The 25,011-nt window shown below is 38.6% G+C and overlaps 1 protein-coding gene across 3 annotated transcripts in view; it reads left to right on the top strand.

Annotated features, from left to right (window-relative positions):
- Window positions 1–2,471: 2,471 nt before the first annotated feature.
- LOC132133263 (myelin regulatory factor-like) overlaps window positions 2,472–25,011 on the top strand; it is a 35,654-nt gene continuing 13,114 nt past the window's right edge. For 2 of the 3 annotated variants that reach the window (XM_059546066.1, XM_059546067.1), the window contains exons 1-3: window positions 2,472–3,029; window positions 24,191–24,281; window positions 24,367–24,648. In XM_059546066.1, the coding sequence (XP_059402049.1) occupies window positions 2,981–3,029; window positions 24,191–24,281; window positions 24,367–24,648 (422 nt within the window). In that variant the 5' untranslated portion in view covers window positions 2,472–2,980. The remainder of the gene's footprint in view (window positions 3,030–24,190; window positions 24,282–24,366; window positions 24,649–25,011) is intronic. The other variant, XM_059546065.1, reaches the window with a different exon arrangement.

The raw sequence follows: 25,011 nt of genomic DNA, 5'->3' as shown, positions 1-25,011 counted from the left end.
TCGCGTTTGCGCAGGAAAACAGCGGACTTGGCAACACTTCCCTGCTCGGTCCGAGTGATGGACTCTGGCGCCCCCTAGTGAACGGGAGTGACGAGAATGCAACACAACATTTAAATAGAGGTTTCTAAATCATTCCTAGGCAAGTACACACTATACATTAATAACATATTATACAGAATACCAATACTTAAACATTACAAAAAAGCTACTGCTTGATGATCAAACATTTTGGAGAAAACATTTGTTGTGATTTAAAATCGCTCAGTAACAGTAAGTTTCTCTGTCTCTTTTGTAATCTTTGGATTTATTAATGTTACACTGGCAAATAGAAAAGAAAAAAAATTACAATTATTCTAAAAATGAAAAAAATTATTTGTATTTTTTTTAATTATTTCAAGAGGCACTGGCTCGAGGTTGGAGAATGTTTTTAATCAATATAAGTGGTCTAATACCTTTATGTGTATATAAATATGCCAATTAATCAGAATCATACGGTATAATGTAAATTATAAATCAATTATTATGCATATTAATTGAGGTAGCAAACAGGATGCAGAATTGCAAATCAAATTTCAGTGTGAGGATAGAAAATGAATATGGACGGAAATTTATTTTTTTATTTCTAACTAGAAAACAAAGTTTGTAAAGACAGACTTTGAATATTGGCATGACAAAAAACGTTTTGTTTGGAAGTTTTAAAATGAAAAAATAGATATCTAAATTGAACAAGACACAAATGATCCTATGACTGGGTTTTTTATTTTCAATAGAATTGAGTATTTTCATGTATTAATTCTCAGATTTGCATTGTTTTGTAACTACATGCAACTAAAAAATAAAATTCTTAATAATGTACATATGGAAACATTTGGTTTTAAAAATATCTGCAACCAGTAATCGCACACATAAATAAAAACTATGTAACACAAACACACTAGCACACACTTTATAATTTACTTGAATGGATGATAAGACACATTAGTCAGAATGTAGACACACCTGCTGAAAGAGAGAGGAAATTCTAAGGTTTTTGTGTAAAATATAATAAGAAAATGTTTTAGAGGGTAATGAGTTGGGGTTTTATATTGCTATCAACTTATTTTAGCAATAAAAAAGCAAAGTGCAAATCGCTTCAAACCGTGTCTGTCATCATTTGCTTATAGATTAGCTTTACTGAATGACATGGTCTCAATGACTTTACTCAACAATAGCCATATAGAGCCAGAGTAAGACATGCTGTAACTTCACATACAGACACTCACATGTAAACAAACACACACACTAATTGTGGATGGTCACATGTGTGCGGCCACACAGCTACACTCACAATTATATGAAGTGCATTAACACAGCCAGATGTTTCTTTGTCTCTGCAGCCTCAAGCTCTCTTTTTCTCGCCTGCGTCCTCCCAAACAATCCACATAGTGTGTCGTGGGAAGAACGGGCGTCTTGTTCAAGTCAAACAGAGGAAAAAGGAGAGCGAGAGAACGAAAGAGAAAGATGCTCCAGCTGTGAGTAAAAACAACAAAACTGCATTTGATTGGGAGGGGGGTTGGATGGACACAGCGTCATTGTTTGTAAAGAGGTCGCGGATAAAGAGACGAAAGAAACAGATCCCTCAGCTCATGCAGTGATAAATGATTGCATTACACCTCATTCATTCACAATCCCTCAACCAATAACACAACCGATGTGATGCTACAATATTTTTAAAACTGAATCATGAAAAAACGGTATAAAAATAATACAAAATGACACAAAATCGCAACAATACCATGTAGTTTTGTGACAAAAATAGGCCTAAATAAAATAATAGCTGTACCATCAGAAGGTAATAGTTTGATATATAAAGCACTTATTTATAACATTCACTTAAAAAATACAAATAGCATGGTATTTACATTTTTTTGCTGATATTTGTTAAATTTAATAGTGTAATTCAATTACTGTAATTACTTTCTCTAAAAGGTAGTGCATAACTCATTAATAATTAGTTTATAAACCTCTTATCAGCCTTAATTAACAAACAAGGATAGACAAGAACTGCTCTTTTAATTCTTACAAATACAAATAAAATTGCGTAAATGGTTGACCAAAGTTTTTAAATTAGAAGGTAGTACATTTTAAACGCGTTATAAAATTATATGTTAAACCTGGAGGCTAAATCTACTATTATGTTATATTTTATCTATACTTTTAAATTACAGGGGAAAAAATTAAGAGTAGAACCTTATGTTTTCAATGCAAAAGTAACAAAATTTCAGTAATGTATTACTTGGCTACTAATTATTGAATTAAACGCAAGTGTTTAGGTCTCGTTTCTGGGCTTTGTTTCTTTAGTTGGCCTGAAAAATCAATTTCGAACGTAATAAATTGTCACTGATAAACCGGAAAGAAAATCCTTGGTAAAACTAGTTTTTTAGGGGGACATTTGTCATTCTTCGCAAGTGAGCGCGCGCGCATGGCGCAAGTTCAGCGAGAGCGCGCATGGAAGGACGGTGAGCGCGCTTCACTGAAAGTGACTCGAGCGTATCTCCGTGCGCGGAAAAAACCTCTCATTGGCTCATTTTAACCGAATAAAATATGTTATCTAACTTCAAATGACTATCTCGTATTAAAATAGATCTGTAGTTATGCCTCGTGCTTATAAATAAACGAAATCATCAGGGAAAAACTGGAATATGCCTCCACCTGACATTAAAAGGTAAAATCTCCTCAGAAAAGGAATTTGTGTTTTACGCAAGAAACCGTTACAACAAAACTGGTTTTTATTATTGTTATAGTCCTTTATAATCCAGAGAAGATATTGACACCGAACTCGTTCCGGGGAACTCAGTGGCTTATTAGTAACTTATATAAAGATAATTGTGCGTCGAGATGATGCGCGTTTAAAGCGCACGCGACTCCCGCCACTCCCGCGCGCCGCGCCGGAGGATCCGTCCGTTAATGTTCATGGAGTTTATACGCGGGAGCCACTAGAATGGAAACCGTGATTGATGAAACGGAGGCCTTACAGAGATTCTTCGAAGGTAAGACAGTTCATCGATCACCTGTTGATGTGACAGTTCAAAAATAGTTTGTTGGTTTCTTCACTAATAATGTTACAGTGATGTATCAGATGGCAGAACCTCGCTAAAGTTTCTATATTCAAATTTTTAGGGGATCTAAAAGTCTGATTTTATTTGTCTGAGTCAACTTTACTAACTGTACATTAGGCTATACTAATAAAATCATGCGAGAGTTACACTACAAAAAAAAAAAAAAAAAAAAATATATATATATATATATATATATATATATATATATATATATATATATATATATATATATACACACAATGGTGTATGTCCAAAAACATGCGTTCAAGAACTTGTTTTGGTACTTTGCTGGTACTTTTTGTTGCTTTTTGCCTGAGATGAAATAAAATATTTGATTATATACTACTCCTTTATTTTTATGTATGCATTACATAGAAAAAACCCCCATCTTGTTAGTGATGATGTTCAACACTTATTTCTCAATAATCTACTATCCTACAGTTAAAGCTCAATATCAATACATATTCCAGTTCAGGGAGTATTTAGTTCACTTACAGAAAGACAATTTCTCACCTTCTTTCTTAAATTTACTCACACTACACAGTTTCTTACTTCAGTTGAACACAAAATAAGATATTAGTATCCAAACAGTTGATGGGAACCATTGACTTACATAGTAGGAAAAAAGTCAGAGTTGCCCGTCAATTGTTCGGTTAGCAACATTTTTCAAAATATCTTATTTTGTGTTCAACAGAAGAAATAAACTCATACATGTTTGGAACGAAGGGAGGGTTAGTAAATGATGACAGAAGTGACTCCTTTAACTTGCCAATGTCTGTTGTTTGCCAATATGTGTTGGTATGTATTTTACCACCATGTTTTTGTCTCAAACATTATTGGTGCATGATTTAGCAGGATTATATGTGTCATGCTGAATATTTTGGGAGAGAAACACAAAAGGCCACATCAGGGCATTGGAGGGGTCAGAAATCAGTGTAGTTGGGCAAAGGCAGAAAGATGGAGGGGATCACAGAAAAAGAGGGATTTGATGATGATGATGTATGGATGCAGGGAGCGAAGGATGGAATCCAGAGGAGAGAGAAGGAGGGGTTTGAGAAGAAACACTGGGAAGGATGGAGGAATGTGATAAATGGTGTGTTTGTAATGGTTAAGACAGAGACATTGAGAATAGGAGAATTTAAGAGCGAGATGGATTCATGAATAGCTGGGAGTGTTGGGCAAGGAAAAGGAAAATAAAAACAATAGAATTAATCACATGTGATATGCTCTGATTTGTCAATTTTGTGCCATTGGTCAAAATCTAAAGAATTTTTTTTGCATTGTTTAATTACAATTTAATACACTTTATCAACAATTTTCAAAAAGTGTCTAGATGCGTTGCAGTAAAGACAATTTGTCAAATTTGTAAAGCATTACAGTAATGAGAATAACTATTGAGAATAATGAAAATTACAAAAAATATTTAGTTACATTGCGATAATGTCAATTTGCCAATTTAAAGTAATTACAGTAATAAGAATCACTATTGAGAATAATGAGTACACAAATATTTTTAATGCAGTAATGACTTTTTTTTATTTTAGTAATGAGAATCACTACTGAAAATAATTAGAATTACAAAAGAATATCCAGTTACATTGGGGTAATTGCTAATTTATTTTAAAGAAATTACAGTTATGAGAATCACTATTGAGAATAATTGAGAATGAGTAAAAAAAAAAAAAATTTATTGTAGTATTGGGAATCACTAAATTGAGAATAATGATAATTACAAGAAATACCTAAATACATTGGGGTAAAGACAATTGTACAATTTAAAAGGCTACAGTAAAGAGAATTGCTATCGAGATTAATGAGAATATATTCATATAGATGCATTGTAATGACAAGTTGAAGACTTAATTTGTAATTCTAATAATTGTAATTATTTTTTCTTTTAGATTTTGGGGGTTAAATGTGACCTGGATATGTGTGATCCGCCCTTTTAAGTATTACTTGTGGTTAAATCACTGCAAAATGTTGATTTATTGGCTTCTGCTTCTTTTCTTTACTCTTTTCTTGTCTTTCTTTTCTTAAGAGTTTTGGCCCTCCCCATTGTTTTAACTTTACTGTCCTCTCAGAGTCATATTAGTGTCTGTCAGTCATCGTATTTTATGGCAGATTCTAAGACACACTATTTGAGGTACATCATTAGGCATGAGTGTGTTTTCTCAGAGAAGGTGTAACTGTTTGTATATACGACAGGTATCACTGGGAGTGATGCAGACGGTGTGCCTCTGGTCACAGCCAAAACCCTTCTGTCTCTGCCTTAGAGATGATCTGACAGCCTTCTCCACAGAGACACGCTAGAAATGTTCTCATATGCCAGAATCGGTTAGCATGTGATGTGAAATCTGAAATAATTATGGTGTGGACACACTTATTTTTTGCAAATATATAAAAAATCTGTTTATGGCTTATTGGTGTTTTTGTGAAGCCTTGTGAATCAAGCAGTAGATCCTGATTGTGATTCATTTCGATTCTGTTGTCGTTTTCTAATTTCTGTTTGTGCAATTGAATTGATGGCTGGTTGCAGTTTTTAATTGTGTTGCACATCCAGGATTCCCGATGAATGCTCTGTGTGTTTGTGCTCTGTTTGTTTGTTTGTGTGTGTGTGTTGTGCGGGGAGGGTATCTTAAGTGAACATCCATTGTGGAGTACAGCAACACAAAGAACAAAAGAAGAGACAGATTGAGCTGTTTGTCTGTAGGACTCATTTGACCCTTAGAGGAAAATTTCATTGCTCAGAGGTCGCTCTATTAAAACTTGTTTCATTAAAAAATCAACTTGGGTGTTTCTTTGACAAGAAATGAATAGAAAAGGGCACATATTGGTTGTCATTCAGTTAAAGAATCAAATGAGAAATGTTTGAGGTTACGTTGAGATCTCTGACTTTTGACTGAGACTCTGTATTTTTTGGCAAATGTGAGCACAGTTCGATACTCTGTGTAGATTTCTTCTGTACGTACAGAGGAGACACATAAAGAGGTTACTGGGGACTTTTTCTCCAGAAGAAATATTTGAGAAGCAGGAGACTTAAGCAAAATTCTCCATTTGCTCTCAATTTACTTCATGTCTAGTAGTAACTTTATTTATTTATATATTTATTCCAAATAAAAAGAAATTGTTTTCATCTTCGTAGCTGATTTTAACCATTAAAATTGTGTCAATTTGACTTGAAATAAAATAAACATTAACTAAAATAAAAGAATATTTAGGGGCAAAAACTTATTGCAGTTCATTGGCAAAATTTAAAATTTTCTTTTATTTTAACTTGAAATACTAAAATAATAAACTAAAACGGAAATTAAATTGAATATATAGACATAAAAATGTTAAATAAATATAAAACACAATCTTACTAAAACTTTATCTAAAACTAAAATGAATATGGAAAATAATATTAAACAAAAACATCTTCAAAATATTAATAAAAAGCAATAGCCAATGATTAGTAATAAATTGCGTCACCTCACTTGTGTCAATCTGTTGAATATATTTGAGAGTAATTCTCAGAGTAAACAAACAGCCTTGAGAAACGCTTTCTTTGTTTTATTTAATCGCAAGGAAATTTTAATGATTGCGGCTGTTGAAAGGAATTCTGGGAAACGGTTACTGGCTTCTATCCCTTCGGTTCTGAGAGGCATGGAGTGAATATTTTTCAGATATTTACCTAACTAGCACAGAAACCCCCTGTGACATAAGAGTGCTCAGAAAGCGTTTTAGCCCGATTGAGTCTAGCCATAAGCTGCTTACAGAGGGTCCGCATGCCCCTCTCTCTAATGCACAACATCATTCCTGGCATACCTACAAGACTATTAAAAATCAGAATGAGGTGCGAGTAATGTGTCTTTCTTTTTTTTTTTTCGCGTCTTTTTTTCACTATCGCTGCCTCATTCCGACTCCATTAGTGTGACAGTATGCAGACAGGGCGAGGAAGAGAGATAACAGACAGACGCACACAGATGTCTGCACACACACTCTCATACATGCTGTGGGTGGGGTGAGATAAGGGCAGGGCACAGGTCATACTAGCACACACACATGCAACATGCACAAGCAGAAACACACATGTATGGGTTTTTGTAAGGCAGCAAACATTAAGCACACATGCACTGTGATTTAAGGAGCTGATCAGTTGAAACGTCAGCATACGAGTTGATGTTTTGGACCACAACCCATCTGTGGGCTCAATAACACCGAAAATTATCCCTACACCACCCAACCCGATCCCTGCCAATTTTCGTTTTATATAACAGGAGCTTTTTTTCTCCTGAAAAGAATGTAAAATTATTTTGGAAATTATATGAATCATTAAATTCACAGTAAATGGGCTTATCATAGGGCTTCCCCCTTCGGTAGAAATAATTCCATTATTTCCATTTAAATTTTTCAGAATTCTGTTTTTCCATTTAAATTTTTCTCCACGCCTTTTTAACAGTTAAATTAAAGTTTATTAATCAAAAAGCAAGTCTTATTAATTTAAATCATGAAACTTATACATTTTCACATCAGTTTAACACAAAGTGAACAAAAATTACATTTTTCGTTTCCTATGAAATGTTTTATGTTTTCTCACCATATTTTTTATTGTTACCAAATTCTGTTTTAGCATGTATAATTATTTGAATGCATAAAACAACTAAATTTTTAAGCCTTAACTTAAGCCTTATGATTTTTCCCCCTTAAAAAAATTCTGTGGCTATTTTAATTTTTATTGTTATCAAATCAAGGCATGAAACATTAATTTCATTTATCTTTTAATTACTAAAAATCAAGCAATTTTTTAGCAAACAAAGGGGATTTAATATTACAATTAAAACATGAAAGAAATGTTGTGTGATTATTCCTTGAAGATAATGTTTGTTACATTTTAGTAGTAGTAGTAGGCTATGTACATTCTACTGAAAAATAGGCTTCAAAACAAACCAGACTTTTATTTTGATAGGTTGCCGTGAATACCTTTAGAGTACTGTACATGTTATGCGATGCTTTTTTTCAAATCAAACTCGGCTTGGAGTTCATCTTCAGTTCTCTCTTCACAGCAGTTCAGTCAGTGTACTGTTTAAGTAAATGAATTATTCTGGGATACTGGTTTGTTTGAACTCAAAGGGAGTGTCAGCCGTTTAAAACGATTCAGTTAGATTTGGTGAACTGGTTCAAAAAGATCCGGTTACATCGAATGATTCGTTCGCGAACCGGATATCACAAACTGCTTTGTTTTGAACTCTCTCACAACAGACACGAAAGAGAAGACAATGCTGAATTAAGTCGTCGTTTTTGCTATTTTTGGACCAAAATGTATTTTCAATGCTTCAAAATATTCTAACTGACCCTCTGATGTCACATGGACTACTTTGATGACTTACCTTTCTGGACATGGACAGTATACCATACACACAGTTTCAATGGAGGGACAGATAGCTCTCGGACTAAATCTAAAATATCTTAAACTGTGTTCTGAAGATGAACGGAAGTCTTACGGGTTTGGAACGACATGAGGGTGAGTTATTAATGACATAATTTAGATTTTTGGGTGAACTATCCCTTTAATAACTATCTAATCAAAATAGAGTCTAGGAGAACTCACTGGTATCACACACACTCCGGACGCGTTGCGTTTAACTCGAGCAGTGGCCTGAAACAGTTTTATTCACCAAACGGACACAAGTCAAGAATGAACAATGAGGCATAGATAAGTTTGAAGTTCAGTGTTTAAAAAAACGTAGCAAACAGAAATGGTGATCTATATTATAGCTCTATAAATGAATCATACAGACTTTATTAGAGTCACAGAAAGACAAACGTTTCAATGAAAATGCTTCATATACAGTTCATTATGTACATTAATAACGATTCAGGCGAGTATAATGCAATTAAACGAAAAACTATGTGAATGGCGCTCTGTGGCAGGGCAGGATTTTCTGTCAGCTGCATTTAAATCTGGGTCTGAAGTTTCTTGCTCTATTCAATGTGCAGCATCACATGTCTAAACAAAAAGCACATGCTCTCAGCTGTTTCAACCACTAGAGGCTGCTCTCACACTGTATAAAGAAAGCCGGAAAACTATCGGTATGGATTTTTGCCAATAACCGATTGTTCCAACAAACAACTATCGGTGCCGATTAATCGGCAAAAGTGATACATCGGTCGACCTCTATTCTGTATCATAGGGCCCCACGCAATTGCGTTGTTTGCATGGTTCCTAAATGGGATACTGTACTTGGTGACTTTTGTGAGAGGATTTGGGCAGGTAAGGTCACATTTAGCTTGATGTCAGTAGGTCATAGATCACTCAGATAAAGTGTGTGCACATACAGATAGGGGCTGATATTTGATGGAGGGAATAGTCTGGCCGTTTTGCATGGTCTCTTTCAAGTAACAGTGTATTGCTGTCACTGGAATGCATTGTGTTTGACCAGCCAGGCCTGTAGCATTCACATGCCAGTTCCATTACAACAAACCAAAAATTACGCACTTTCCACATTTCAGGTGACTATGATCTGATTCCCACGTCATTCCTTTTATTGGAACTCTATGATTTGTGTGCAGTGTTATTTCTTTATTAATTTTTTCATTGATTTTTGTCGTTATTTAATTGTATATATATATATATATATATATATATATATATTTCTGCTTAGTTTTAATTTATATTTATTTTAACTTAGTAATTTCAGTTTGTTTGTCGCCAAAGCAACATTTTAATTTTCATTTAAGTTTTTTTCATCTAAAGTTTATATTTTATTAGATTTCATTTCTTTCATTTCTTTTCATTTCATTAAGTCAATCAAATGTCATAAGTAACCTGACTGATTGAAAAGGATTTTTCAGACTGATTGAACCCAGTAACTCCTGAGTATAGCTGCATTCAAATTCACATACTCTCTTGAGTAAGTACTTTTTTGAATAAGTAATTCACGTGAATTCAGACAAACTTTTTTTGCTACATACTGTTTTCCGCTTACTATATATAGCGAAGTATGCAATTTCGGATGCAGCCTATGTGAATCTTTTAAAATTATTATTTTAAAGAATCAGTTTATAAGAATCATTTGCTTGCTTACTGGTCGTGTTTTTTTGGTTATGCAAACAGTTCTAAATGATATCTCAAAAGGAAAAAGTTTTTTTTGTCATTACTTTTCTCACATTTGATTCTGACTGGATAAAATCTAATTTCTTTGTCCATGGTGATGGAGATTCAGCGGCATAGATTCTGTCACTTAAAACAATGCTAGTAACATATGCAGGCTGAGATATTGGCAGTGGTGATTAAGCATGTGGGACTGTTGCTGTATTACACTCTTCTGAAAATGTATCATTCCTTGAATTCCTTATTGTTACCCGACTTTTACATGATTCCTTCTTTTGCTGACAGTATGAGAAGATTCATTGCTTTTTAGCGCTCTATCATTCCCTCTCTCGTGTTCGTGGAGAGTAGGTAAGCTGCTCAGGTCGGCCGGTGTGTTCAGTGCTTGTGGGCGACTAGAACTGTGTGTGGTGGCCTGGTACAGCTCTGTCTCATGACTGAGACCTAATCCTGCATTACAACACACACACACATTCGCCTAACCCTGGACCTGCCAACTGAGGTCCAAGACGGAAAGGTGTATGTTGATTAGAAGGATATGAGAGACGTACTGGGTCATAGACACACACCTTCAGTTTTGTTTCCATCCTAAAACAAAATGCTGTGGCTTCGAGCAGGTACTGTCTCTCTTTCTCCCATTGTTTTTTTTTTTTTTTTGGTAGAGAATAATATGCATTGCCCTTTTTTATTGATTATTGCTATTTACCTTTCACATTGCCAGACCTCATGCATTTTTTTTTTCAATAAATATGTGTGCATGGTAAATGAATGTGTATATTTCTAAGTGAACATATGAAAACCAGTGTAATTTTTCATAAGATGGTGTATTGATATGGACAAGATTATTAGTGGTGTTTGCTAAAAAAGAAAAAAACTTTAACAATATTAATTGTTAAGTTTTATCATGTGACTCATTCGGCATTACTTGCTTTAAAAGCATGAATGATTCTCTAAATTGCTGTTACTTTTCTAATAGATTTGACTTGCAAATGCAATGAAATATTAAAAGAGGAACCCAAACCATTTTATATCATAGAGACTTAGGGGCGTAATCTTTTAAGGTAGTAAGCAACCACTCACAACACCCTAGCAACAGCATATCAATGTTAAAAACACTCAGAACTCCTCAGCAGCTCGATAGCAACATCATGTTGGGTTTGGTCAGTTGTGCAAGTACCTGAAAACCACACTTAAGTAAAAGTAAAGAGATCTTTCCAGAAAATGACTTTGGTAGAATGTGAAGTCAGCGTTTAGAATATGACTTGAGTGCAAGTTTAAAATTATGTGCTATTTATTGTACTTAAGTATGTAAAATAAAAATGTAAATCTTAAAATGTAAAATAATGTTTAAATATTAAACATACTTTAGTATTGAAAGTAATTGCAAAATGGAAAAGGAGCAAATACATATTTTAAAAATGTTTATACACAGCAAGGTTGTGTTGTGTTTCTTCCATTTTGTGTCTTTGGGTTAGCATAAGAGGCACTTCATTCGTAACTCAGTCTCTTTAATTCCAACATAAGTAAACTTTTCTGGAATCTACATCTGAAGTGGCAGTTAAATGTATTTACACAATTAAATGTAGCTCAGAGGGGACGTGGATGCATTTAACCTGCATTCACAAATGCAAAGATTGAATAACGTTGCATAATGATATTTGAAATTATTTAAAACATGAAAAAATTGTTGAAATGTGAATTTTCCCACCACTGCAGGGGCCTTTTTTTATGCATTAACAGCATTTCGTTTCCTTGTACATTACATGTGCATTTACATTGGGTACGGAAAGTATTCAGAACCCCTTAAATTTTTCACTCTTTGTTATATTGCAGCCATTTGCTAAAATCATATAAGTTCATTTTTTTTCCTCATTAATGTACACACAGCACCCCATATTGAAAGAAAAACACAGAATTGTTGGCGTTATTGCACATTTATTAAAAAAGAAAAACTGAAATATCACATGGTCCTAAGTATTCAGACCCTTTGCTCAGTATTTAGTTGAAGCACCCTTTTGATCTAATACAGCCATGAGTCTTTTTGGGAAAGATGCAACAAGTTTTTCACACCTGGATTTGGGGATTCCCTGCCATTCCTCCTTGCAGATCCTCTCCATTTCTGTCAGGTTGGATGGTAAACGTTGGTGGACAGCCATTTTCAGGTCTCTCCTGAGATGCTCAATTGGGTTTAAGTCAGGGCTCTGGCCGAGCCATTCAAGAACAGTCACGGATAGGGATGGGCGTTTTCCACAAATATCACATTCGAATAATTGAGCTCACAAAAAACGAATATTTGAATATTCGTTTATTTAAATTAAGTTTAATGAGTCAGACGTTATTTTTCAGCAACATTTGTTTTCGTCATTTTGAACAAGCTTACAATAAGCTTGAACATTACACATCGTGTTTTGTAGCAGAAAACCTTTAACAATGCGTGCAAACAAACACAAGTACAGATTAAAAGCAAAAAAAAAAAAGTGAACAAAGAAAAAACGTAAAGCAGCCTGCAGCAATTAGGCTATTGTACAGAATGTAGCTTACACTTAACTTTTAAACTGTCAGCAAATCTTTTTTGCTTTTTTTCTATTGTTTCAAATGTTCTTGTTAAGAAATACGGTCATGTAAACATGATCGGAGGAAAGTCGGCTCCTTAGTCTGTTAACAATAAGGCCAGCCGCGGAGAAAACGCGCTCTGACGGCACAGACGTTGGCGGGACTTACAAATAACGGTGTGCTAAGCGAATACGTTTTGTGAAGCGCTTCGTGTTTTCGTTTCACCACTGAATGAGATCCTCATCTGGTGGAATACATGGCTCCTGCAAGAACTGTTCCCACTCGTCTCGGCTGGACTCTCTGTAATCATCGCTGGAGAACTGGCTCTGCCTTTTCCGACAAGTGGGCATTGCATCCTCTTCATCGTTGGTGGCGGCTGCATCCGCACCACTCGCATCAAGGACAATGTTCTGATAATGTTCAAAAAAGTTTTTTTTTTCTTACTTCTCTCATGTTTTCATCGAGAAACCTGAGATGTTTGTGCCGAGGGTCTAGGGCAGACGCGAGAAGAGGAGTTTTCACTGCATTCTCCAAGTTAGCAGTGTTTATTCGTTGCTTGAGAGATGCTGCAACAATGTTCTTGGATCACTTTCTGTGATTCTCCACGGCATATTTGAAGTACTAGAAGACCGCAGTTCTTAGGGGGGCGTTCACATATCGCGTCTTTTGCATGCTCAAGTTCGTTATTTCCAATGTAGGCGCGCGGTATGCGCGCTCATAATGGAAGCGACGCGGTCGCGTTGCGCACGCGGTGCGACGCGGTCCCGTTATTTCCAGGCGCGTCCGCACAGCATCGAGTTAAAAACATCTCAACTTTTCAGAATGCCGCAAGCAAACCGCAGGTCATGTGACAAGAACTAAACATTCAGCTTCATCCTTTCCTGTAACAACGTTGAAAGCTCAGCCAAGATGAAGGAACAGCTGATCATAGCTGTATATGAATTGCCATTGTGAAATAAATTTAGTAGCAGAGCTACTGAAAGCAATTTTTTTTGTGCTGCAAATCCATTTATCCTTTGCTGAAATTTCCGCGTCTTCATGGAGAGAACGCGTCGCCTCAGGAGCGCTTCTGCCCGAGCGCTTTGGAAAGAAGGAGAAAGCGGAGCGCATAGCCTTTTCCACGCCTTATTAGGCTCGATATGTGAATGGCCCCTTAATCATTCATTAATTATTTTTTGCTTGCATACACCTTCAAATATGCCGTGGAGAATCACAGAAAGTGACCAAATTAGGTTTTATTGTCAACTGTTTTTTTTTTTTTTTTGCGAAATTCGAATATCATTTTTATTTATCGAATAATTAGAGCAGAACGAATATTCGAATGTTCGACTATCCATGCACATCCCTAGTCACGGAGTTGTTGTAAAGCCACTCCTTCGTTATTTTAGCTGTGTGTTTAGGGTCATTGTCTTGTTGAAAGGTGAACCTTTGGCCCAGTCTGAGGTCCTGAGCACTCTGGAGAAGGTTTTCGTCCAGGATATCCCTGTATTTGGGTGCATTCATCTTTCCCTCGATTGCAATCAGTCGTCCTGTCCCTGCAGCTGAAAAACACCCCCACGGCATGATGCTGCCAAAACCATGCTTCACTGTTGGGACTGTATTGGACAGATGATGAGCAGTGCGTGGTTTTCTCCACACATACTGCTTAAATTAAGGGCAAAAAGTTCTATCTTGGTCTCATCAGACCAGAGAATCCTTGAGGTGTTTTTTTAGCAAACTCCATGGGGGCTTTCATGTGTCTTGCACTGAGGAGAGGCTTCCGTCGGGCCACTCTGCCATACAGCCCTGACTGGTGGAGGGCTGCAGTGATGGTTGACTTTCTACAACTTTCTCCCACCTCCTGACTGCATCTCTGGAGCTCAGCCACAGTGATCATTGGGTTCTTCTTTACCTCTTCCAAGGCTCTTCTCCCCCGATAGCTCAGTTTGGCTGGACGGCCAGCTCTATGAAGGGTTCTGGTCGTCCCAAACATGGATGATCAGAAGAAATGGACAGCACCTGAGTTAAATATATGAGTCTCACAGCAAAGGGTCTGAATACTTAGGACCATTTGATATTCCAGTTTTTATTTTTTTTTATAAATCTGCAAAAATTTCAACAATTCTGTGTTTTTCTGTCAATATGGGGTGCTGTGTGTACATTAATGAGGGAAAAAATTAACTTATGATTCTATCAAATGGCTGCAATATAACAGAGTGAAAAATTTAAGGGGGTCTGAATACTTTCCTTACCCACTGTACATGTTTTATCCAAAACGTCTTACAAATGAGGATAATAGAAGCAGTCAAAAACGTCTCTAGGTTACATATGTAACCCTAGTTCCTCGAGGGAACGAGACACTGCGTCGAAAACGCTTTGGGAACGCGTTTAGCATGAGCGACTCTGAATATTATATCCAATCTGTCTAATAGAAGAGCGTGACATCACGGGCGCAGGAAACATTTAGAAGACATTTAGAAGCAGGAAACCCCTCTTGGGGGGACTGCAGGATACAAGCAATTGGTCCGTTTTTCTCCACAGGGCAGCTCTGTGGACGTATGCATCCAGCGTTCGAGCTGGACACACACAATTTAGCTTCTCTTGGTCGGGCTCCCGAAAGGGAGGAGGACAGAAGGCCTGCAGCACTACAGGTTGTGGTGTGATAGAGGGCACCTTAGGAACATATCCCGCTCGAGGGTATATGAACACTTTGGTCATGCCAGGTGCAAAATCAAGATAGGTAGGGGCCACTGAGAGGGCCTGTAAATCTTCTACTCTCCTCAGAGAGGTAATGGCCAACAGAAAGGCGGTTTTAAGAGTCAGATGTCTGCGAGATATCTTGAATCGGTTTGAATGGAGATTTGCAAAGAGCCTCTAACACCACACCCAAGTCCCAGGGGGGAACACGGGACCGTACTGGAGGTCTCAGCCTCAGCGCATCGCGGAGGAAACGTGTAACTAATGGGTGTCTTCCCAAAGACTGGCCATCGAGAAGGGCGTGGTAGGCCGCAATGGCCGCCACGTAAACCTTCAGCATGGAGTGGGTCAACCCTGCAGAGAGCCTGGCCTGTAGACACTCCAGAACTGTACCAACTGGGCAGTTTGCTGGGTCGAGCTGGCGGTCTCTGCACCATGAGGTGAAGAGTTTCCACCTCAGGGCGTACAGTTTCCTCGTTGAGGGAGCTCTGGATTGGAGGAGGGTCTCAACAACCACGGTTGAGAAGCCAGCTGCTAATAGTTGTGCCCCCTCAGGGGCCACACCCACAACTTCCACAACTCTGGGCGAGGGTGAATTATCGTGCCCTGCGCATGTAAGAGTAGGTCTGTGCTGATCGGTATCTCCCATGGAGAGCCGTCGAGGAGCGAGACCAGGTCTGCGAACCATACTCGGCCCGGCCAGAACAGGGCTACTAATAATAGACGGACCCCGTCCCGGCGTACTCTCGCCAGAACTCCCGGGAGCAGAGCAATAGGGGGAAAGGCATACAGACGAAGCCTCGGCCAGGTCTTTACCATAGCGTCCAGTCCCAGAGGAGCTGGATGAACTAGAGAGAACCAAAGGGGACATTGAGATGTCTCTTGAGTCGCAAAAAGGTCTACTTGAGCCCTGCCAAAATCTCTCCATATCTGCTTCACCACCTCGGGGTGAAGCCTCCATTCCCCGGGACTCAGCCCATACCTCGACAGTATGTCTGCTCCCTTATTTAGTTTCCCAGGAATATATACTGCTCTTAATGAGAGGAGTTTGCTCTGGGACCACACAAGGATCTGGTGCGCCAGCTTGTACAAGGGGCGCGAACGCAGACCTCCCTGGTGGTTGATGTAAGAGACCGCAGATGTATTGTCGGTGCTCACCAACACATGGTGACCCCTTAGGTCTGGGAGGAAGTGCTTCAGTGCACAATAAACTGCTTGCATTTCTAGACAATTGATATGCCATGTCAGATGGCGACCGCTCCACAGACCACGGGCAGGGTGACCAATCATGACTGCACCCCAGCCAGTGAGGGATGCATCCGTCGCTAGTGACCGAAACGTGTCAGGACTTCTTAACCGAGGGCCTCACAGCCTGAAGTACGGCCCTCAGACATGCCTTAGGCGGGGAAAACCCTGGTTCAGAGCGTTGCTTCAGCCTCCGGTCCCGACGCAGGGGGAGCGCGGGCGGCAACGCTCTGACTATAGACTGAGAGGGCTGCTCCCGCCCAGCAGCCCCTCCAGTATATATAATTTCTCAGAGTGAGATAAATGTCATTATATTCCTCAGAATTTAATGCAAACAAACAATCAGACGAGTAAACACGGTCTGCCTTGTTGGTATAATTCATATCTAATTTCTCATAGTCAGATAGATACTGAATTTAATTCCTCACAATTAAAGCAGTTAACCAATCAGACGAGTAAAGACTGTCTGGTTTTGGTAAGATTTACATCAAAACTGAAAATGATGTAATACACACGTTGCCTCGGCAACACGCGAGCCGCTTAGTCACACAAACAATATTAATCTCCTCGGAGATAAGTAGCTGCAGCTGCGAGTTCACAGAGGGGGAAGGAACCGCTGCACGTGCTTCCGAACCTCGAGAATGAACTCTAAATCTAGGGAATACAGGTGGAGATAGGCAGAGCCGTCTTCGCCCCGTCCTTAGATATGTGAGAAGCACAGTCAGCCCCCTTATTTGTTTTTTTTTTTTTTCCCCGAGAGCTCACTGCGTGAGCTGTGCTCCTCATTAATGCTGCTCGCGTTGCCTGGGCAACACGCGAGCCGCTTAGTCACACAAAAAATATTAATCTCCTCGGAGAGAAGTAGCTGCAGCTGCGAGTTCACAGAGGGGGAAGGAACCTCTGCGCGTGCTTCCGAACCTTGAGAATGAACTCTAAATCTAGGGAATACGGGTGGAGATAGGCAGAGCCGCCTTCGCCCCGTCCTTAGATATGCGAGACAGTCAGCCCCTTTATTTTTTTCCCCGAGAGCTGACTGCGTGAGCTGCGCTCTTCATTAATGCTGCTCGTTATACAGTTAGGCATAATATGCTTGTGAAACTGATGCTTGTGTAACTGTTTGTCTGTGCAACTGATGTTTATGCAGCTTATGTTTGTGCAACTGCGAGCTCATCGACGCCCTCCGTTTCAATCTCCTTGGAGAAAAAAAGGCGGTGCATCACGGCCGTCACTCGGGGGGAAGGACCACAATACTTGGGCTTCCGCACCCGGAGATCGGGCAGATCTGGCTGGTGAGGTAGGAGATAGGGACGCGCCCGTCTCCATACCCTCCAGCAGATCTTATCTGCGAACCCAGCGAGTGCAGGCGCCGCTCCGCCTCGGAGAAAACGGGACAGACACCGCGAGGAGCGCTGGCGAAGACTCCTCCTCGAGAGAGTCCTCCGGGATCGAAGCGTCCACACTGGCTTGTACCAGTGCTGGCAGTTGACTCCCTCAAGAGCCGAAACAGCGTGCCTCGATCCCAGGCAGACCGTGTATTCCCACTCGTGATGAACACACAATCTGAAACGCAATCTGAATTCACCTTTCAGATGTCTCATCTTAGCTTTGCTCTTTGACTTTTGCTTACTCTTTGAGGAGCTAATAGTGACAAACAACAATAAATAAGACTGACAAGACAGAATGACATGCACACACAGAGCGCTTGCTGAAATAAAGCGACCAGGAAGCTATAAAGGCACGAGTCGCGCACCTTCAGCTTCGCGGCTCGTGCCTTTATAGCTTTCTGGTCGCTTACGTCACCCCGCCCGTGACGTCACGCTCTTCTATTAGACAGATTGGATATGATATTCAGAGTTGCTCACGCTAAATGCGTTCCCAAAGCGTTTTCGACGCAGCTCGAGTTCCTGAAGAGGAACAACAAAAGAGCAATGATATACAAGTGCTATAACAAGTCTCAGTTTGCTTAAACGCAGTACACGTAGCAAGTTCTTTTAAATTATATAATAAATAAACAAAAAATCTATAGAATAGAAAAAGAATAGAGCAAGCTTGTTAGAGGTCTTTTTATTTTTATAATTGTATAATACATGAAAAGAAAACAGATATACAATAAGATTAGAAAGATAGTTAGATTTTTTTTTTTTTTTAATAGAATAGAATAGGGATGTGCACGGATAGTCGAACATTTGAATATTCGTTCTGCTCTAATTATTTGATAAATAAAAATGATATTTGAATTTCGCAAAAAAAAAAAAAAAAAAAGTTCACAATAAAACCTAATTTGGTCACTTTCTGTGATTCTCCACGGCATATTTGAAGGTGTATGCAAGCAAAAAATAATTAATGAATGATTAAGGGGCCATTCACATATGGTGCCTAATAAGGCGTGGAAAAGGCTATGCGCTCCGCTTTCTCCTTCTTTCCAAAGCGCTCGGGCAGAAGCGCTCCTGAGGCGACGCGTTCTCTCCATGAAGACGCGGGAATTTCAGCAAAGGATAAATGGATTTGCAGCACAAAAAAAATTGCTTTCAGTAGCTCTGCTACTAAATTTATTTCACAATGGCAATTCATATACAGCTATGATCAGCTGTTCCTTCATCTTGGCTGAGCTTTCAACGTTGTTACAGGAAAGGATGAAGCTGAATGTTTAGTTCTTGTCACATGACCTGCGCTGCGCTTGCGGCATTCTGAAAGTTGAGATGTTTTTAACTCGATGCTGTTCGGACGCGCCTGGAAAAAACAGGACCGCGTCGCACCGCGTGCGCATCGCAACCGCGTCGCTTCCATTATGAGCGCGCATACCGCGCGCCTACATTGAAAATAACGAACTTGAGCATGCAAAAGAAGCGATATGTGAACGCCCCCTAAAAGAACTGCGGTCTTATAGTACTTCAAATATGCCGTGGAGAATCACAGAAAGTGATCCAAGAACATTGTTGCAGCATCTCTCAAGCAACAAATAAACACTGCTAACTTGGAGAATGCAGTGAAAACTCCTCTTCTCGCGTCTGCCCTAGACCCTCGGCACAATCATCTCAGGTTTCTCGATGAAAACATGAGAGAAGTAAGAAAAAAAAAAAGAACATTTTCCTTGATGCGAGTGGTGCGGATGCAGCCGCCACCAACGATGAAGAAGATGCAATGCCCACTCGTCAGAAAAGGCTGAGCCAATTCTCCAGCGATGATTACACAGAATCCAGCCGAGACGAGTGGGAACAGTTCTTGCTGGAGCCATGTATTCCACCAGATGAGGATCCCATTCAGTGGTGAAACGAAAACACGAAGCGCTTCACAAAACTTATTCGCTTAGCACACCGTTATTTGTAAGTCCCGCCAACGTCTGTGCCGTCAGAGCGCGTTTTCTCCGCGGCTGGCCTTATTGTTAACAGACTAAGGAGCCGACTTTCCCCCAATCATGTTTACATGCCCGTATTTCTTAACAAGAACATTTGAAACAATAGAAAAAAAAGCAAAAAAGATTTGCTGACAGTTTAAAAGTTAAGTGTAAGCTACATTCTGTACAATAGCCTAATTGCTGCAGGCTGCTTTACGTTTTTTCTTTGTTCACTTTTTTTTTTTTTTTTGCTTTTAATCTGTACTTTTGTTTGTTTGCACGCATTGTTAAAGGTTTTCAGCTACAAAACACGATGTGTAATGTTCAAGCTTATTGTAAGCTTGTTCAAAATGACGAAAACAAATGTTGCTGAAAAATAATGTCTGACTCATTAAACCTAATTTAAATAAACGAATATTCGAATATTCGTTTTTGTGAGCTCAAATATTCGAATGTGATATTTGTGGAAAACGCCCATCCCTAGAATAGAATAGTGAGTGTTAAAGTTAGAGGGTCAAATAAAGATGGAAGAGATGGGTTTTAAACCGATTCTTGAAGATGGTTAAGGACTCAGCTGCTTGGATTGAGTTGGGCAGGTCATTCCACCAGGAGGGAACATTTAATTTAAAAGTCTGTAAAAGTGACTTTGTGCTTCTTTGGGATGGCACAATCAAGCGACATTCACTTGCAGAACGCAAGCTTCTAGAGGGCACATAAGTCTGAAGTTGTGAATTTAGGTAAAGGGGTGCAGAGCCAGTGAAAACTGATAAACAGAGGTGTGATGTGTATTCTTTTCGGCTCATTAAAAATTAATCTTGCTGCTGCATTCTGGATTAATTTTAAAGGTTTGATAGAACTGGCTGGAAGACCTGCCAAGAGGGCATTGCAATAGTCCAGCCTGGACAGAACAAGAGCTTGAACAAGGAGTTGTACAGCATGTTCACAAAGAAAGGGCCTGATCTACTTGATGTTGAATAAAGAGAGTTTTAGCAATGTGGTCTGAGAAAGTTAGCTGATCATCAGTCATAACTCCAAGGTTTCTGGCTGTTTTTGAAGGAGTTATGGTTGATGTGCCTAACTTGATGGTGAAAAATGTGCAATGATAATAAAGTTGAAACTAATCTTATCTAAAAAATATAATTAAAACCACCTAGGTGACAGCAAGTCAATGTTAATGAGTGAGTCATTGAGATACAATCAATTTGTATGACATTATAGATTAACTATACTAAATTATATAAATATAAAATACATACAGAGGCATTTTTGCCGCCAACAGTCTAAAATGATTTGAATTTTGATGATTCTAAATGCATTTTAATAGACTCAGTCACGTAGTGTATGCATGCACTCTCTGTGTGTTTTTGTTATATTCTCGATAATGTCAGATTACACATCAAAACAACACTAAACATATTATCACAGATGATATATTGTATGTCACACACCCCAGCCTCGGCTTGAGTGGAAAATAAAATAATCTGTGGTTGTGCAAGCACTTGTTTACAAATGAGCAAAGGTGTTTTTTTAATTGAGTCTAAGTACTGTAACATTATGATTGAACAGTTAAAAGCAGGTTTATTACAGTTTTAAATCTGAAACCATAAAAAGAAATTAATTGAAATAAACATTAACTAAAATAAAATTAAATATAAAATATCTTCAAGTAATTTTAATTTTGGCAAATTTTCTGTAAAATTTTTCTTATTTTTATTTAGTTTTTACTTGAATGAAAATTACTGAAAAAACTGAAATAAGATCATTAAAAATGGTATAGACATTTAAAAATAATAATAATGATAAAAGTGACAAAATCAAACAAATAAACTAAGACATAAAAATTTGAATGTCATTAGAAAATCTGTCAAATGTCCTGGAAAAACTTATTTTCATTTTTAGATTCTCTTAAGCCTTTTGACAATATCAGGTAAAAGTTTTGTCTGATTTTACAGTTATCTTCAGGTCAATGATTGAGTGAATGTTTTCCTCTGTAACTGTGTGGATACTCAGATGAATGCTGTATTGATCACAGTGATGATGTATGTGTGTTTTGGTCTTTCTAAGGAACCCAGGGCATTCTGGGTAGTGTTTACCGTTTGATTATATAATGGACTTCGCTCTATCATACTTTACTCTGGTGTGAATTAGAGCTTAATGATTAACATGCATAAGATCTCGCATACAATAATCAGTTTCACAGGCAAAGATGTAGAGAACAAGTGCATATATGTATGTGTAGAGTACGCAGGGAGGTAAAGAGAGATAGAGAGAGAGATGGAGGATGGGATGTGTGGTATATAGTTGACTGTGATTAATGAGTTCTCAAGGGAGTGGTTTTAGTTTGGCCACTCGGTGATGCATTTACAAAACAGTACAAAGCATGTGTTTCTCTTCTGTTTGTTAAAATCACCTCCTTCTCTTTTTCTGTCCTACAACATTGCCCTCTCACTCTCTCCCCCACTCTCGTTCCCGTCAGTCAATCTTGCAGCTGTTATCAGTGCTGGCCTGGCAGATTAACACAGGAGGATGGAAACATCTGGATCTTATTTAGTAAAATCATCCTTCTCTGTTTCTCCCTGCCCTGCTGGCACACTCATAAAACTGTCCGAATAGAGAGCTCAACCACTGTACCTACAAACATTACATCAGTGCTATTTATTCCCCACAGAGCAGAAGTTTCAGCACTCATTTTTTACAAACATATATATATTTATTTTTTAAAGCACAGTTGCAATCACTCAAATAGCTTATGAGAAGAGATTTGTTCGACTCTTGGTTTATTCCTAGTGTAAATATACACTGACAGGCCTATACCGGCTTTTAAATGGATAAGTCTGAGTAAGCTCTCATCCACAGTAATGATCAATGACGTTTCACGGGTAGATCAGGTGTCAAAACTGTTAATTGGCCACGATAAAAAGTTATTGGAAACTGTTTTGGGATATTTTGTGAGTCACGATTGTGTTGGCTTTCTGTAAATGGTGCTGTCTAGGCCGGATATCCACTGGGGTGGGATGTGAACCCTCTTCGGCTGTGGGAGGCTGGTGGACCAGAGAGTTTTCCCAACACTAACACTGGAATTCTTCACATTCCGTCTTCGTTAGTGGCCTAATCTATCAAAGAGAGAAAGAGAGGGGTTTAGTGGGGGTCTCTACATACCCGACTACACCTCCGCCTGACCTTGAGGCTGATTCCCCTCATTCTCTCCATCCTTTGCTGCCTTGCCTTGCTTTCTTTGTGTAATTCACATATCTGTAGGCTACCTGTTGTTGAAACTTGCACTTCTGTGATTTCATTCATTCCTCATTTACATTTATGCATTTAGCGGGCACTTAATCCAAAGCAACTGAGGAACAAAAAGGATTACAAAACGAATTTGTCATTTCAATATCATGATTTTAGGTTATGAATGTATGATTGTAAAGCAAAAGTATATGTGTGTGTGTGTGCGTGTATATATATATATATATATATATATATATATATATATATCAGGGGTAACCAACCCTGCTCCTGGCGATCGACTGTCCTGCAAAGTTTAACTCCAAAATAATTTGTATCATTGAATCCCTAATATATTTGTTGTATTTTAATACATTAACCCAAAAGCATGCACAATCCTCTTTTTAAATATAGCCTATTATACAATGCATAAAGAGAAAGATTATGCAAGAGATTATCGAAGAAAATGTGCTTTATTTGGGTTGAGTGTGCAGGGTCAGTCGGCCTGTGTGAGAGTGACCTGTTGCAGGTGTTGCACTGGAGTTATTACAGCGATGGGTCATGTGGGGGAGATTTGGAGAGATTTGGTAAAGAGCTTGAGAAAGGGGGGAGATACATAGAGAGGTATGGATGGGAGGAGAGCGAAAAGCCATATTTTAATGCAGTATAAAATCAAACTTTTTTCGCAAGTGAGCTTCCTTTTGAGTTGTTTACAATTTGTGTCCTCCAAGACATTCATGTTTCCATTGACCTCATCTGTGATCCCTCACCAATCTGACTATTAAACTATCAAACAAATGATCAGAAGTATTGCAAGCCACACAAAGCTTTTTTTGTTGGAGTCTGAATAAGAGGTGTTGTGAAACTGTTTTTAATCACGGTAGAAACACGATACTCATCCTCCTCTCTCACTCTCTTCTTCTACCTTTCTGTTTCTCTCTCTCCCTCTCTCTCCCTCTCTCTCCCTTGCAGGTCATGATATTAACAGCTCTTTGGAGCCAACAAACATTGACACGAGTATCTTGGAGGAATACATCAGCAAAGAGGACGACAGCACTGATATGTAAGAATCTGGAAACAGCTTGTACCACTGTGTTCTGATGATGTGCTTATTTTGATGATAATAAATCATGTTTTTTCTCCTCTAGTTGTTTCACAGAGGTCCACAGCACCCCAGGACCTCAGTATCCCTCGCCCCAGGCCGGGGCATCCTCTTCAGGGGGGGTAGGGTGTGGCGTGAGCCCACCCATTCCCCTGCGCCAGGGCACCGTCCTGTCTCTGCCCCACCCCTGCCAAAACCCCTATCCACCTCCACCCCCACTGAGCCACCTCAGACAGAACTACCCCTGTCTGGGGCAACAGCAGAGCCAAACACCCCAACACCAACAGACACACGTCAAACCAGACCACCGCGGACAGTACGCACCGGGGTAAGAGAAAGAGACAGCAGAAAGGAGCAAATGTGTCAACAGATGGATTTTTTTTTGGCCTTTTTTTTCTTTTATGGCAACACTTTTCTAATGAGAAAATTTTGTATGAATTTGTACAGTGCTATTTGTACAGAAACAGATTTTTAAGAAAAAACAAACATAAGTATATAGGTTCTCATCTAAACCTAACTGTCAGTAGGTTATAAGCAGAATGTACGAAAACGTACAAATTCATAGAATAATTTAATATATATTCATTTACAACAAATTTACATGATTAAAACAAGTAAAAACTAAAAATATTTATTATTATAATTATTATGTTTCATTTATTGTATTTTCTTTAAAAAAATACATTTCAAT

Source organism: Carassius carassius, chromosome 50 (genome assembly GCF_963082965.1).
Source record: "Carassius carassius chromosome 50, fCarCar2.1, whole genome shotgun sequence".
Lineage (NCBI taxonomy): Eukaryota > Metazoa > Chordata > Actinopteri > Cypriniformes > Cyprinidae > Carassius > Carassius carassius.
Note: the sequence above shows the minus strand (reverse complement) of the source record. Positions and strands in the feature narration are given on the sequence as shown.